This window comes from Oryzias latipes, chromosome 23, assembly GCF_053564925.1.
Source record: "Oryzias latipes strain Hd-rR chromosome 23, Olatipes_Hd-rR_3.1".
Taxonomy (NCBI): Eukaryota; Metazoa; Chordata; class Actinopteri; order Beloniformes; family Adrianichthyidae; genus Oryzias; species Oryzias latipes.
In genome coordinates, this window is record NC_136259.1 from 24,961,651 (window position 1) to 24,975,619 (window position 13,969).

A 13,969-nucleotide genomic window follows, 5' to 3' on the forward strand; every position below is an offset into this window, starting at 1 on the left:
GATTCGCTCCTTAAAAGTAGAAAACTCTTGTATAATTATCTAACAAGACAACAAATTTTTGAAGTTTTTGACAAAAATGTGAATCACTTTTTTAATTGCTTCACCTTTCACTTTAAAATTGAGATGGCTTACATCTATTTTTATGAATCTACATTTCTCTTCAATTAGGAGGTTGCTGCCATGGCAACTCAGGATTTTTTTTCTCAGAAAAGCAGAAATAAAGGAGGAAAAAAGGACTTTTCCATTAATTGTCCCTAGGTGTGGATGTGAGTGTGTATTGGTGTGCGATTGTGGCTCGGCATCAGGGCGTCAGTGACTGGGATAGGCCTCTGGCAGCCCCGAGAGGGACAAAACGGGTTTAGAAGACGAATGAATGAATTCAAAGAGTCATTAAAAAATATATTTATTATTTAAATGATCATCACCTTCATCCAGTGGTTTTTATAAAGGGGTCTGTTAACTTTGGAGGTTCTGCACTTAAAAAGGAGACAATTTCCGGTTAAAAGATCACAGTCTCCATGATTTAGAGAACTCAAGTCCAGCTGTTGGAATTTTGACTTTAAATCTGAGAAAATTTCAAATTAAAGCCACGAGCCGTGTGGTATGGACCACAGGCGCCAACCACCCCCGTCGCCCCCTTTGAAAGAAAAACACTTTATTCAAGTGTTGGCTTCATCGCCATAGCAACCATGATATTTTTTGGTCACCTGAGGGTGACAAACAGGTCCGTGTCATTTTAGAAGAGTCAAAAAAACTAAACTTTTGGATTTCCTTGGCAACAGAATTTCTTGGTCAACCGCGCCCACATTACTTATATGTTCGTATCGTATGCGATATTGTGTCATTCAGCTTGAGCCAACGATTCATGTGTGCAATTTTCACAATATTCCAAACACGCCACAAAAACATGCCGCTGAAAATCTACAAACTTTAAAACCAACATGTTTTTTCCCCCAAGTAGCTCCACACTAAACTGCCGAGGAGTTAGAAGGCAAAAGATTGAAAGGAGTTTACTGAAGGTGATTTTCTCTTTGAGAACTCGAGATGGCAGCCTCTTCCCAAGGTCAAAGGTCAGTGGAACTTCCGTTGAGGTTGTAGGTTTAACCTAGTGGCCTGTTGGGGAAATTTCATAAGAATCACTGAAATAATTTTTTTCCCCCTGTATTGTGGAAAAAAAGCCACATTTCACACTTTGCCACAAGTTGCCATCAAAGCTGTAGGTCCTGTGGCCATCCCATAATAATTTCAAAACTTCCTTTGGATAATCCCGACGTGCGTTTTGCTTTATGGATTTCAAAATGTCTTTTTTGTCGTTCCGTTCACTATGCACAACATATCTTGAACAAGATTTTTATTTTTCAAAAAACATCAGAGACACAAAAACACATGCGAGTCTTCTCAGTTCAGGACTTGAGTTCGTAGCCCAGCGGGTCGAGTCCGCGGTCCAACAGAGCCAGAGACGACTCCCGCAGCTTCTGCAGGAACCTGCGCAGCTCTTCTTTGGAGAAAACCTGAACCGCAAACACTCATGGAGATCAGAACCAGCAGACAGACGGCTCCCCAGAGCGGCTGAAGAGGAAGACCCGCTTACCTGGTAGAGGCGGTGCTGGTCGGATGAGATGATGTCCGCCAGTCGCAGCGCCTCCTGGTGTCTGGAGGAGCTCTGCAGGACGCTGAGGAGCAGGAAGATGAGGCGAGGCAGACACAGAGAACGCAGCGCTGCCATTTGGTGGCTTCGCTCCGCGTCTTCCTCCAACTCCTGCAAACAAATGTCATTTTTACCACCAGACAGTAACTAAAGTACATTTTCATCCTAATGTTCTCCCTGCACTCAGATGTTTGCAGCTTCATTTGGCTCCAAAATGTGAATTAAAAAACACAAACTTTGACCAAAACTTTCTCAAATGTGTGATTCAGAAGAAATGCTTCGGGCACCTGTCTGTCGTCGACCATCCATCCTCCGTCTACGAACAGCAGAACGTTGTAGATCCTCTCCTTCACGTCTTCAGTCAGGTTGTCTAGGCGACAGGACCAGACGCTCAGGGCGTCCTGACATCCACCCCCACACACACACAAAAGGATGGTTAGAACTTTTAGTCAATGTTTGTCAGGGTTGGAACAGAAATCCACCCCAGCTCTGATCATTTTTCCACAGATGCCCAGCAGCCAGAGGCATCGCTGAGAAAGACGGGGTTGTTGCAGTGACCTAAGACAGAACATCCATCCCAACCACAACCAGCAGCTTTTATGGGCAGCTTTGTGCAAAAGTCAGATCAGGTCAGGAGAGAAAACCGATGCGGAACAACCGAACCGGATCAAACGCTCCACCTAATCTGATCCTCTGCTAATAATCCTAGGATTAACCTGATTTATGGGGTCCAGTTCTTTATTTAGTAACCAAACCTTTGAGCACGCATAGGTGTTCGTTTATTTTTTTATTTTAAAAACCCAGTTATTAATAAACAGTTTTTGGGTAACGTTGAAATAAGAGTAAATATCGGAAATAACTCTTAAAGCTTTCATTAAAAATCTTTCAATTAAAAAAAGATACCACGTTCTTTAAACACTAGAAGAAAAGTTTAAGACATTAAACCAACATAACGTATACATATCTGATGTGGGTATAGATTTTTTGCCTTTTTTACTAACGTTTAAATGATAAAGTTTGTGAAACGTAGCCTACTTTACCTTAGGAGAACAACAGTCAGATTTACACAGAAGCGAATGCAGACTGGATAGTGAGCCACCTAGTGGTTACACTGTAAACTGCGTCGGTGTTTTCCTGCTTTACAGAGTTTTTGTTCATTTATTCTCAACAAAACAGCAGAAATATATAACATGACACTCCAGACATTAAACAACACAACCTGTTAACCTTCCTCTATGCTTAAAATCAGCAAATTGACAACAATCTGCCTCTTCAATGCATCACACCATGGTGCCTCTGAAACGTCAGCGGGTGGAAAAATCTTCAGGAAAACTTCTAAAAGAACCTTTTACTGGGAACCACCTCCAGAACAGTTTGTGAGCGAATCTACATAAACACATTCACAAAAATATGAGAGGTTTTTCTCTGCATTCGTTCAATTGACGGTCTCCTCAGACCGTTTCAGGACTCAGAACCTCCATGAAAACCCTTTCATGAAGTCTGTGATTCTCCAGGTTGATACAGAAACGTGTACCGGTTATTGCATACCTGGTACTCCTTCTCCTTCATCTCATTGGCCACTCTTTCCGTGAACTTGACCTCGGGGGCGGGCACCGGCTTCTGGGGTGGAGAGCTGCTGTGGCTGAACCAGTCAGTGAAGGCCTCGTGGGCTTCCTGTCAGAAACAATCACATCCTGTTGGTCTGCCTAACACAAATACACAAAGAGGTCTTCTGCAGGCATGACAGACCAGGTAGGCTCTGATGCACAGGTGCTCCCTGACGGCGTTCTCGCCCTCGGCGGGTAAAGGCGTGGTCTGACCAACCCCCGTCCACTGGGAGTAAATCTCCCTCATTGAGTCTTCTGGGACCTTGGAGAACACGGCTTTGGCTGCATCGTGTTTCTGCAGAGCTGAAAGGCAGGAAGCGGCCTCAAAAGGCGGGAATCCATGTGACGGGGCGTCAAGATTTAATAAAGTTACCCAGAAACTTCCTCATGATGGCGTTGGACTGCTTAAGGGCCTCAGCGCGGTGGGCGGGGTCAAACAGCAGCCAATCGATGACGTCAATCTTCTTTTGGTCCTCCTATCAGAGAGCAGATTCACATTTGGAGCTTTTTATGTTGGGCAGTTTTAACCTCAGAGATTAATGATGACCTTTGAGTTTCTGATGTCTAATCAGTTATTTACCAGAATGGATTTGTGGCGGCTTTTCTTTTGGTTTTATCTCCATAGCAACACTTATTTTCTGGTTGCCTCTGGGCGGCACAACTCTGTAGTTTTTAGAAGAATCTGAAAAAACTAAACTTTTGGATTTTCTTGGCCACTGAGGTTTTCTGTTAACCACAGCCACATTCCTAATATGATCATATCGAATGTCATATTCCATAGGAACGATTCGCCTATTACTTCTTCACAACATTCTGATTAAAAATGTGCATTTTCCCCTCAAGTAGCTTCCCAGCGACGCTTGGAGTCGTGAGGCCGCATACAGAAATCTCCATGGGAAGTTTAGATTTCTAGCTGGTACGAAAAGGCCATTTTTATGGATAATTCAAGATGGCGGCCTCTCGCCGAGGTCAGAAACTTCAGCTGTGGCTGTGCCGGTATGTCAGTGGAATTCTGTGTAGATCGTTTGAGCAAACGTTTTCCATATTCTGCGAAAATGTAAAAATGTCTGCTTTTTAAAAAAAAATGGATTCTCCCAGCGTGATGTCATTATTGGGGGCGGGCCTTAAACATGTCAATAATTACCTTGCATAAGGTGCTGGGGGTGAGATTTTTCCCTCAAAGGCACAGTAAAAACAGAAGAATTGCTAAAACAATCTGGTAATATTGAAAATAATAAAAAAACTAAGAACATATTTTTTATTTTGTGTTCATTTTTGTGCGTTTCTACCTTCGTGGTTCCAGTTTCCAGCGCCTGACTGTGATGCGTGAACTCCGTCTCATCGTGTTCTCGGACCGTTTCCACCACCAGCTTGGTTATGGCGGAGACGTCCAACCCCGCCTCCCTGGCGAGCTGCAGGCATTGCGGCCGCAGCTCCGGCTGCGTGACCGTCTCTAAGAAAGCGGCGTACTGAGCGGTGGCAAGCTCGGCGGGAAGCTGGCCCACGTAGCTCGCCACCAGGTCGTTGTGCTGGTCCCGGATGAGGAGGGAGACGTACGCCTTCAGCACGTCAACGCACACCTCCTCCTGACAAACACAGGTGAGGTCATCTCAACGACGCCACTAGAAACGACTTAGAAAGACGCCGACAAGTTTACCTTCAAAGCCAAACCCAGAGAGCGGAAAAACAGCACCAGGTGAGTCATGAAACGCAGCAGGTGGAAGGGGAGGGGCTTTGAGGCCGTCAGCCAATCGGAAAACTCCTCCAAAAGACCTGATGGAGACAGAAGCAGACTAAGCTAACATCATCCGTAGCATCATCAGGTCCAGAGGGGCGGCGGCCTTACCGTCCAGGTCTTCTAGAATGATGAACTTCTGGATGACGTGGTAGTGTTCTTTAGTCTCATCCAGGACCCTCTAATCCCACAGAAGAAAGAGAAAACGGATTATGATCTTCAAGGTTTCACTTAATGGTCATTTGAACAGAGTCTGACCTTTGATTCTGAAGCTTGGAGCTCCTCAAACACCTTTTCCATGGTCCAGCTGAAGACAGAAGGACAGTAAATGACAGGAGGGGTTTCACCACATTCACCTGCTTCACTTCTATGACTGTTGATTGACACTTGGGCGATGTGAAGGTCAACCGTTCACAGGGACGATTCTTACCGTTTCATAGATTAGGTCTGAATGGTTTTAATGTGTACGTTTTTTGCACTAATATGTATTTTAATCGCCGTCATTGAAACCTGTATTTAGAAAGGCAGATCACAATCAACAAAACAAATAAAAGTTCAACGATTTAGAAAGAAAGAAATGTTTTTTATCCCTTAATTCAATCTCCCACTCAACTGTTTTGCGTCAACTTCCTGGTTGACTTCAGCAGCAAACAAAACATTAGCTTCATTAGCTGTGTTTTTAAAATTCTGAAAATGTTGGAAAAACACAATTTCACAATAACACTTTTTTCATTAAATCATAATTATGTGAATAAACACAAACCAAGTCACACGATAAGTCGTTCAAAAACATGGATGTGAACAATCCTTTGATTGACAGCAGATACTTTCACATTTCTGCTCTAGCGCTCATCATCATCTACCAAAGGAGACGTCGGCGTCTTCTTCAGGCCATGGAGCGGCGAGCTCCTTACACGTGGGAGGGGCTACGGATGAAGTCATTTTGGGAAATGGTGGTTGGTGGTTTTCCAGGGGATCTGTGGGACGTCTGGTGGCGCCCGCTGTGCAGCAACCATGGCCGTCAGTGGAATTTAAATGTTGATCAAATGACTATTTTAATTTAAAAAAAAAGTGTTTCCATTGCAATTTAGCAAGAAAAAAATGTTTTTTTTTTAATTTTTTTAAACTTATTTCACTAAACCGAACTTCAGTCTTGTTGTTTTTTTTTTGTTTTTTTTAATCTCCAAAAACACTTTGATACTTTTACTTTGAAAAAAATAACCTTCACTGAAGATGCATTTACTTCCTGTGACAGCAGTGCATTTGGTTTGTTTAGTTTATATACCTAAAGTTCAGCGTTATTCAGCAGTTTACAGCCATTACTATATTCTTTGAAGTTAATTTTACTATATTTTATTTATAAAGATTACAATTCAGCATCTCGGACGCCAGAAATATTTGTACTTGTTTTTAGTGGATCAGATCGTGAGTATCCGGATACTCGTTCCAGCCCTGGAGGATTCATACTTGGCCTCCAGATATTCCCGCGGGAGCGTCTCCACCTCCTGGTGGGCCATGCCCGACGACAGCAGGTCCTTCTCCACCAGCGAGTCCACCGTCACTCTGAAGTACGCCCAAACGCAGTCCTCCCACGACTCGCACACAGCCAGAAGCTGACAAAAAACAAAGACTTAAAGACTCAGAATCAGAGCGACCAAACCCCACCCACTGGTTCACGCACCGGTCTGAGGTTCCCGCTCAGGCTGGCGTAGATGGCTCGCTCATATCGGTTCAGCTGCTCCTGAAACACAAACGGCAGCATATTTAAAGCTTCTCTGCTTTCCTGTCACGTCAGGAGCCGGTTTCTTCCTGATGCCGACCTCCTCAGCCAGCCTCCAGCAGCACGCCTTCCAGACCCCCCTCTGTGGGTTTCCCTCCACGGGCTGCAGCTCCGACCCGCCTGCAGGGAGAAGACAGACCGTCGTCTTCAGAACAAACACAGGAGGACAGGAGCTAATCTTTCTGCATGAGACGACGGCGGAGCTGCTGTTTCAATGAGATGACAGCCATTTAGTTCATAAAACTGCAAATAAAGTAACAAACGGAAGCAAATTGAAAATCCACCTGATGACGTGACAAAGTGGGCGTGGCTTTTTGAAACAAACTTGCTTCAAAACAGGAAACGTTTAGGATTCTTAAAATCCGTCAGCATTCGAATCAATAGAATCATGTTTCTATCAAATTTCACTTTTATCCGTGCCTAAATCATGTTTCACCTTTTGCGGTGTAGCAGATTCTTTAACTGCAATTCTGTGTGATTTTAATCTGTACATCCCGTGTCTCCTGTACAGATTGTGTTTTATTTGTCAAATCTACCCAAATCTTCGATCAGATCTTTTCTACAATCCTGGATTTATTTTCTTTTTTAACTTTGAGAGTTTAATAGACAACAGAGTGTGTTTATTAGTGTCAACAGTGTGAAGTGAGGAGTTTTTCAGCCTCAAAACATCTAGAATTGTTAAACAAAAGAATAGAGAAGACCACATGGCATATTTAGTGTATGCTGGGTTATTTTTAACTCCTGTGAGGATACCTGAAGTCATGTTGGGGTCGTGGTAGAGCTTCCAGCCTTCCAGCGTGGCCGCTCTCCAGGCCTGACCACAGCGTTTACACAACCTCTGAGCCTACACACACACAAACGCACACATTGTTAGCATTTCTCATCACCCTATTCCAGCGTAAAAGCTGTGGATCAGGTTGAATAAAGTTCATAGTGTCTGTATCATTAGATGACTTCCTAGGTTCTTCTGTTTAGGGCTGAAACGATTTCTCGAGTTACTCGATTACAAAAATTCCTCGAGACAAAATCTCTGCCTCGAAGCCTTGTTAAATTCCTGACGCGCACTATACGCGCGGCGCAGGGATTTGATGGTGTCACACGGACCGTTTATTCACACCGACCTTTTGAATTTAGTTGGCGCGATGGCGGAGAATAGATCTATAAATAAACGGCAGAAATGGTCTAAAGTGTGGGATCATTACACACTTAATAAAGAAGAGAACAAGGTGCAGTGTCTCTACTGCAAAATAGAGCTGGCATACCACAACAGCACATCTTCCATGATTCAGCATCTGAACAGAAGACATCTGCGCGACCGCTGGAACCCCGATGCCTCTAGGCGCCGGACCCGCGCGTGCCACCGGCAGCGAGCGAGTGGCGGTGTCAGCCGCTCCGCACCCCCTCCGCGGCGACCAGCGCGGGCCGCCTCGGCGGGCGGCGAGAGCCCCTAGCTGCGGCATTCAGGCGACCGGGCCTGCTTTGAACACTTTTCAAAGTAAACGCTTCGGACCCCGCGGGACACTCAGCTAAGAGCATCGAGGGGGCGCCGAGAGGCAGGGGCTGGGACAGGCGGTAGCTCGCCTTTCGGCGGACTGCGAGGCTTCTTTAAGCATTGCAAAAATAACAAAAGCATTTTTTATACACGAAATATAAACAATGATAATGATCAAATATGTTTTTCTGATTCTTTTATTTTTAATGGCCTTCCACTTTGGTGTTGTACCACCCTTTCAAAGTCTTCTGTCCCCCCCCCCATACAAAATGTTCTAGCACCGCTATTTCTCAAGACCAACTTAAAAACACCAAAGTAACATTTGCATCAGAGCGGATCTTTAAAAACAAATGCTTGTTCATGTTACAACCACATCATTTTTGTTATGCATTATTTGTTTTGGTTGTTCAAAAACACACACAAATCGTTTTATCCGATTACTCGATTAATCGATCGATTAAGTGCTAGATTAATTGATTACAAAAAGAATCGATAGCTACAGCCCTACTTCTGTTATCAGAGACGTGTGTGTTTTTTCACGTTTCGATGGACGTCGAAACATGTGAAAAACCACAGAAGTCAGCTGTGGGTCAGGTGTGGCTCCATCCCTGGACTCACTGTACCTCCTCAGTCATCCCCGCTCTGATCAGAGAAAACAGGTTCTTCAGCAGTCGAGCGTCATCTTCTCTGTCCAGGTCTGCTAGGGGGCGCTGCTGTCGCAGAGGAGCATCTGGATCCTGGGCGGAAAAACATCAATATATTTTAAAAAATGATAAATGCTTTTGGGTTTGTTTCTGACTCACCAGCTCAGTGACGAGAGGAACAGTGAAGGCGCCGCCGCTCTTCCTCCTCATCTTGAGAGCATGGAGCGTGTTCTCCCTGTGACATGGTTATTACACTTGAACACATACACATAACGGGGCGTGGCAAAAAAAATGTGAGGCGGCGACGGACTCACCAACACACGTTTTTGGCGTAATATTCAATATTATCTGAAAACTCTCCGATCTGATCTTTGGCGATGCTCTCCAGCCAATCAACAACCAGCTGCATCACAGCAGAAACGCAAAGTTCAAACACATTCACCTTTATTTAAAGAAGCGTTTCAGACAACAACAGCACAAGAGAAGATTATTGAGTGTGTTTAATCCTAAATATCCTTAGAACACCTAAATGTTGATATGTACAACAAATATTCCTTAAGGTTTTTGGGTTTCATGCGGATTTAGAGTCTGGACATAATTAGGCTGAAAAAGATAGAAATGTTGCTAAAATAAACTATAACAGTTAAAAGTTTCATTGTGTAATATAAAGTAGCAGATGCAGCTTAACTTTGTCCTCATGGCATGTGGCACACATGCAATGAGCAGATTTTCATTTAGAGATTTTTAAAACACTGTTCTTTTAAAAAGAGATTTTATTTTGGAGAGAACCACACAGAGATTAGGAAAGTCTGCTTCTAGTCATAAGATCATAATAAAAACAGCAGCATTTAGTTTATAGAAGTCCATTGATCGTCTTAAGAATTTCTTATATTGGCTTATATGAATGCAGACTTTTTGACTCTAAACCGATTAGGGATTGTGGAGGTAAAACCCACAGAACCAGATCAGCACAGCAGAACCAGACGCTCAGGTCCAAAGAGCAGAACTCCTCACCTGACCCTGTCGTATGGCGGCATCGCGCTGGAACAGCTGCTCCACCACCACCTTCTCGCTCTCACCGGGAACCTGGAGGCACAAACCCAGAACAGTTCACCTCAGGGCCGGGTTCTGATCCGGAGACTGAGCTTTAAGAGGAAATCCTCTGTCTGTTTGGGTTTCATCACTCACAGCCATATCTGCCATCATGTCATCTTCCAGCGCCAGCTGGACCCGGTCCCTGCAGAACCAGACGGTAGATGAGTCAAATGAAACGGGGAAAGGAGCTGTGGTGCAGTGGCAGGTACCTGTAAAGCGAGGCGATGAGTCTCCAGGTACAGTTCTCCTGCTGCAGCAGCCAGCGGACTCCTGCTGTTTTACTGTTCTGACCGGCTCTCAGAACCACAGACTGGAGAACGTTCACCTAAAACATGACGCAGAGCCGCTCAGCGTGACGTCCAGAACCTGATCTGCTCAAAGGCATCGCTCTACTCTACCTTCTCCTGGCAGAGGCTCTGATAATCCTCCAACAGGTCAAACACCGCAGAGGAAGAGTGCTTCAGAAAGGAGGCAAGGAATTCTGGGAAAAGACTTGCAGCTGCTGCAGAGAAAGCAAAGTCAGGAGAGGTTGGTTATTAAAAAATGATACGCTTTCTTCTTTAGAGGGAAATGTACCTGGAGATGCTGCTCAAACAACAATGAGGCTTTTTCGTTTCTCATCAATTATTCAGTCTTTTACTGTCATCACATCATAATTTCACATCAGGTTTAAAAACACATTTTAGGACAAGCTTCGAGCAGCGAATTTGACACCCGATTGGCGTGTGATGTGAAGGCATGAAAGTGGTTTGTTTTCCTCACCTGCATCTCCTGGATCGTCCTCCTTGAGCAGGGCTGAGCTCAGGTTGGCAGCATCGTCTTTGAAGAAGCTGGTGTTCTCCAGTCCAGACACGGGCGAGGTGTAAAAGCTGTTGGTCCAATCGCTGTCGTCCAAATTCTAGATACGCAATGGACGGGTTTGAGTTACAGACTGCAGCTGATCCCGGCTGTCCCTGCACATTAATCAGGGTCTCACCAGACTGCTGAGCGCGTTTCTGGGCGTGTGCATGAATCGAGGCGTTCGACCTCCAGGAACCAAAAGAGAAGAAGTGGCTGGAACCCTGGGGGTGACTGAGAGGCAGAGACATGAGGTAGGAATAGCTCAAAGCCTCAGATCTGACATGAATGTGAGCATCTCACCGGCCTGCCTGAACAACGAGGCAGGAGTGTTGATCAGGTGGGGGCGGGCTGGTGTTGCAGCAGAAGCGATGGGGCTGCCACCACTGGGTGACGGGACTGAGGCCAAGAGTCAGGAGAAACAAAGAAACTGTCCCGACATATAACTGTACACACAGACGCACAGAAACACACACAGCTACTGAAGCTGGAGGATACAAGCCACTTTCTTCCTCCTCCTGGCTGCGACCGTCACCTCCTCCTCTCGAACCACCGGAGACGGAAGCTCATTCTGACCCCTGGAGGTCAGAGAGATCAAAACAGAAACATACATTATCTTACTTGAAAAGCCAATTTTCTCCTAGTTTCATTTCAATGTGAATCAGGAACAGACGAAAAAGCGCCAAATGAAAAAGATAATAAATATCATGTAGCAAATATGCCGTTTGGGGCCACAAGTTCCATTCTGATGCATCCAATGCAAGAGAATGCAAGAGATCACATCACTCCTGTGTTGGTTTCGCTCCATTGGCTCCCAGTTGATTATAGAATCAAGTTCAAGATCCTCCTGTTAACCTATAAGGCCTTACATGGAATGGCCCCGTCCTAAATCAAAGATCTCATAGTTCCTTACCACCCAATCAGAACACTTCGTTCGCAAAACGCAGGACTGCTTGTGGTTCCTAGAATTAGTAAAAGTACGGTTGGAGGTAGAGCGTTTAGCCACCAAGCCCCTGTCTTATGGAATAAACTCCCAGCTCATGGAAGAGAGGCCGACTCAGTTTCTACAGTCAAAGTTAGACTTAAAACATTCCTCTTTGGACAGGCTTATTGTCAGACTAGTTAGTATTCAGAGATTATTTAACTTAATGTTAATTTGTTTAAATTAAACTTAATAACTTTCTTTTAAAAGGCTGCTAGAAGTTGAAGCTGGGGTAACTATGGTGCACTGGGGTTCTGTCCTCTTTTCTCTTCTACTTCTACCCTTCCTCTCCTCTATTCTTGATCATTATTCATCATTTAGTTCTCCATGCCTCTGTTTGGTGCAGTGTGATTCATGTATTGTCACTCTTTTCCTCTCCCCTCCTGGGGAGTGGGAGTGCTTCCAGACTCCAGTTGGATCATCCGTGCTCCAATTGCTGACCGTCTACCTCGCCTTTGCTCCTGCTCCTACACCTGGCTGTGGATCCTGCCTCTGACTCGACTCGCGCCTTTGACTGTCCCCCCAACCACGGCTGGATGAAGCTCGTCTGCTGGACTTTAAATGTGTAGTTGTAGATTTAGATAAGTAAATTCTTCTCTAAGAGTTCTGGTAAATCGCCTGTCCGTCCTGGGGGAGGATCCCTCCTTCATGTGGACACCCCTGAGGTTTCTTCGTTTTTCCGGAATCCGTTTTTATGGGAGTTTTCCCCTTAAAATTGAATTGAATTGAATTTAATCCATTTGCCGACAAAAATTGATCCATGAACGTTTTTGTTTTCCACGTCTGAGCTGGAATCTGGATCAAAACTGTACAACTGAGAGATCTCAAATATGGGTGACGGGAAGGGGGTGGGGTTAGGTGTAACTCAGGTGTACTAATCATTAGTACACCTGAGTTGAGGGAGTTTAATTAACTCCTGCCGCTCTGCAGAAGAACATACTACTACTAGTATAACTGTGTCCAAGAACGACAAGTGTTTGTCTTTTGGCTAAAAAAACAGCACAATCAAAAAAATAAAAACACTGGGAACGCTTTGAAAATAGATCAGAATTTAACCTAAGTGGGTCTTTAAACCTATCATTCATTATTTTTGACTAAACAGACGTCATGACATTCAGCTGACTGATTAGCTTGATGCTAGCATCGTTTGCTAATCTGACTCTTGTAACGTTTCCCGGAGACAACAAAAACGCAAAAACTGACCGATCGAACCGTACAAATGTGAACGTATCAGTGTTTCACAGCTGGTCACATTAATGACACAAAAATTTAAAATGTTTTACCAGTCCATGCTGGAGCCGATTCCCGCTCCGATATGTTTTCTTCTTCTCTGGTCTTTTACTTCTTCGCCTCTTCTCACGAATCTGCCTTTGAATTTAAGGTAAATCTGTCAGGCCTGTCAGCTGACTGCTGCCCCCTAGAGTTCACCATTAGATTACATCTATTTTTGAGAGGACGAAATAAAAAAGACAATATAAATATTAATTTAAATATTAATTAAGCATATACATATCTTTTAATTTTCACTTTTCTTTCAGTAATCCTATTATTTGTAATTTTGTGTATCAATTTGCCTTTTTGTGTTTTTTAGATTTATTCATTTAGTTAAATAGATATTCAGATCCACTATTTGATTAAAAAAGTTCACATTTGTGTAATTGTGTCATATTTACATTTTAAGTGATTATTCAGTCATTCATTTCTTTGGCCTGTTCAGCTGCTGAAAGACAGAGTTCCTTGTGTGTTGTACAGATTTTATGTTACAAAAGGTTTTCTTAAACACTCCAAACTGTTTAAACTTGTATTTTAATAGCTGATGTTATTTGAACTTCCATCCAGAGAACAGAATGACAAAGAACACATTAACCATATGATATGATGCATTTGATCTAAATCAAATCAAATAGTTGTCCTGCATTTTTTTTAAATGACTTTAAAGTTGTGCCTAATTTTGATATTAAATAAACAGGAAGTTTTTAGAAAAAAGGGTCTTTTTTAACAAGAGTGAACATTGTAATGTCAGGAAGGAAAATGTTTCAATACGTCTGATTTCAAAGATTGTGTATTATTTGAAAATTCCGTTTAAAAAAACATGTTGAAAAATATTTTTATACATTAAGATACACTTTATGTTCCCTACATAGAAGTT

General features: G+C 43.6%; 1 protein-coding gene across 1 annotated transcript; it reads right to left on the reverse strand.

The window, feature by feature from the left end:
- Positions 1-1,336: 1,336 nt before the first annotated feature.
- Positions 1,337-13,243, reverse strand: nup107 (nucleoporin 107). The gene is made up of 26 exons (XM_004083231.5): positions 13,104-13,243; positions 11,337-11,416; positions 11,142-11,237; positions 10,978-11,072; positions 10,764-10,899; positions 10,400-10,503; positions 10,211-10,326; positions 10,095-10,143; positions 9,921-9,992; positions 9,221-9,309; positions 9,066-9,141; positions 8,886-8,999; positions 7,524-7,614; positions 6,811-6,890; positions 6,672-6,731; positions 6,458-6,603; positions 5,249-5,297; positions 5,102-5,171; positions 4,913-5,028; positions 4,545-4,841; positions 3,629-3,731; positions 3,398-3,558; positions 3,197-3,322; positions 1,936-2,049; positions 1,592-1,759; positions 1,337-1,511 (listed from the first exon to the last, which is right to left on the reverse strand). The coding sequence occupies exons 1-26, from the start codon at positions 13,109-13,111 to the stop codon at positions 1,404-1,406; spliced, it is 2,724 nt and encodes a 907-aa protein (XP_004083279.1). The 5' UTR covers positions 13,112-13,243; the 3' UTR covers positions 1,337-1,403.
- Between the last annotated feature and the right edge of the window lie 726 nt (positions 13,244-13,969).

Coding starts and splice junctions, on each gene's coding strand:
- nup107 (XM_004083231.5), bottom strand. Junction 11,073..11,141: donor CTCGTTGTTCAGGCAGGCCG/GTGAGATGCTCA, acceptor TCTGCCTCTCAG/TCACCCCCAGGGTTCCAGCC. Junction 4,842..4,912: donor CTCTGGGTTTGGCTTTGAAG/GTAAACTTGTCG, acceptor TGTGTTTGTCAG/GAGGAGGTGTGCGTTGACGT.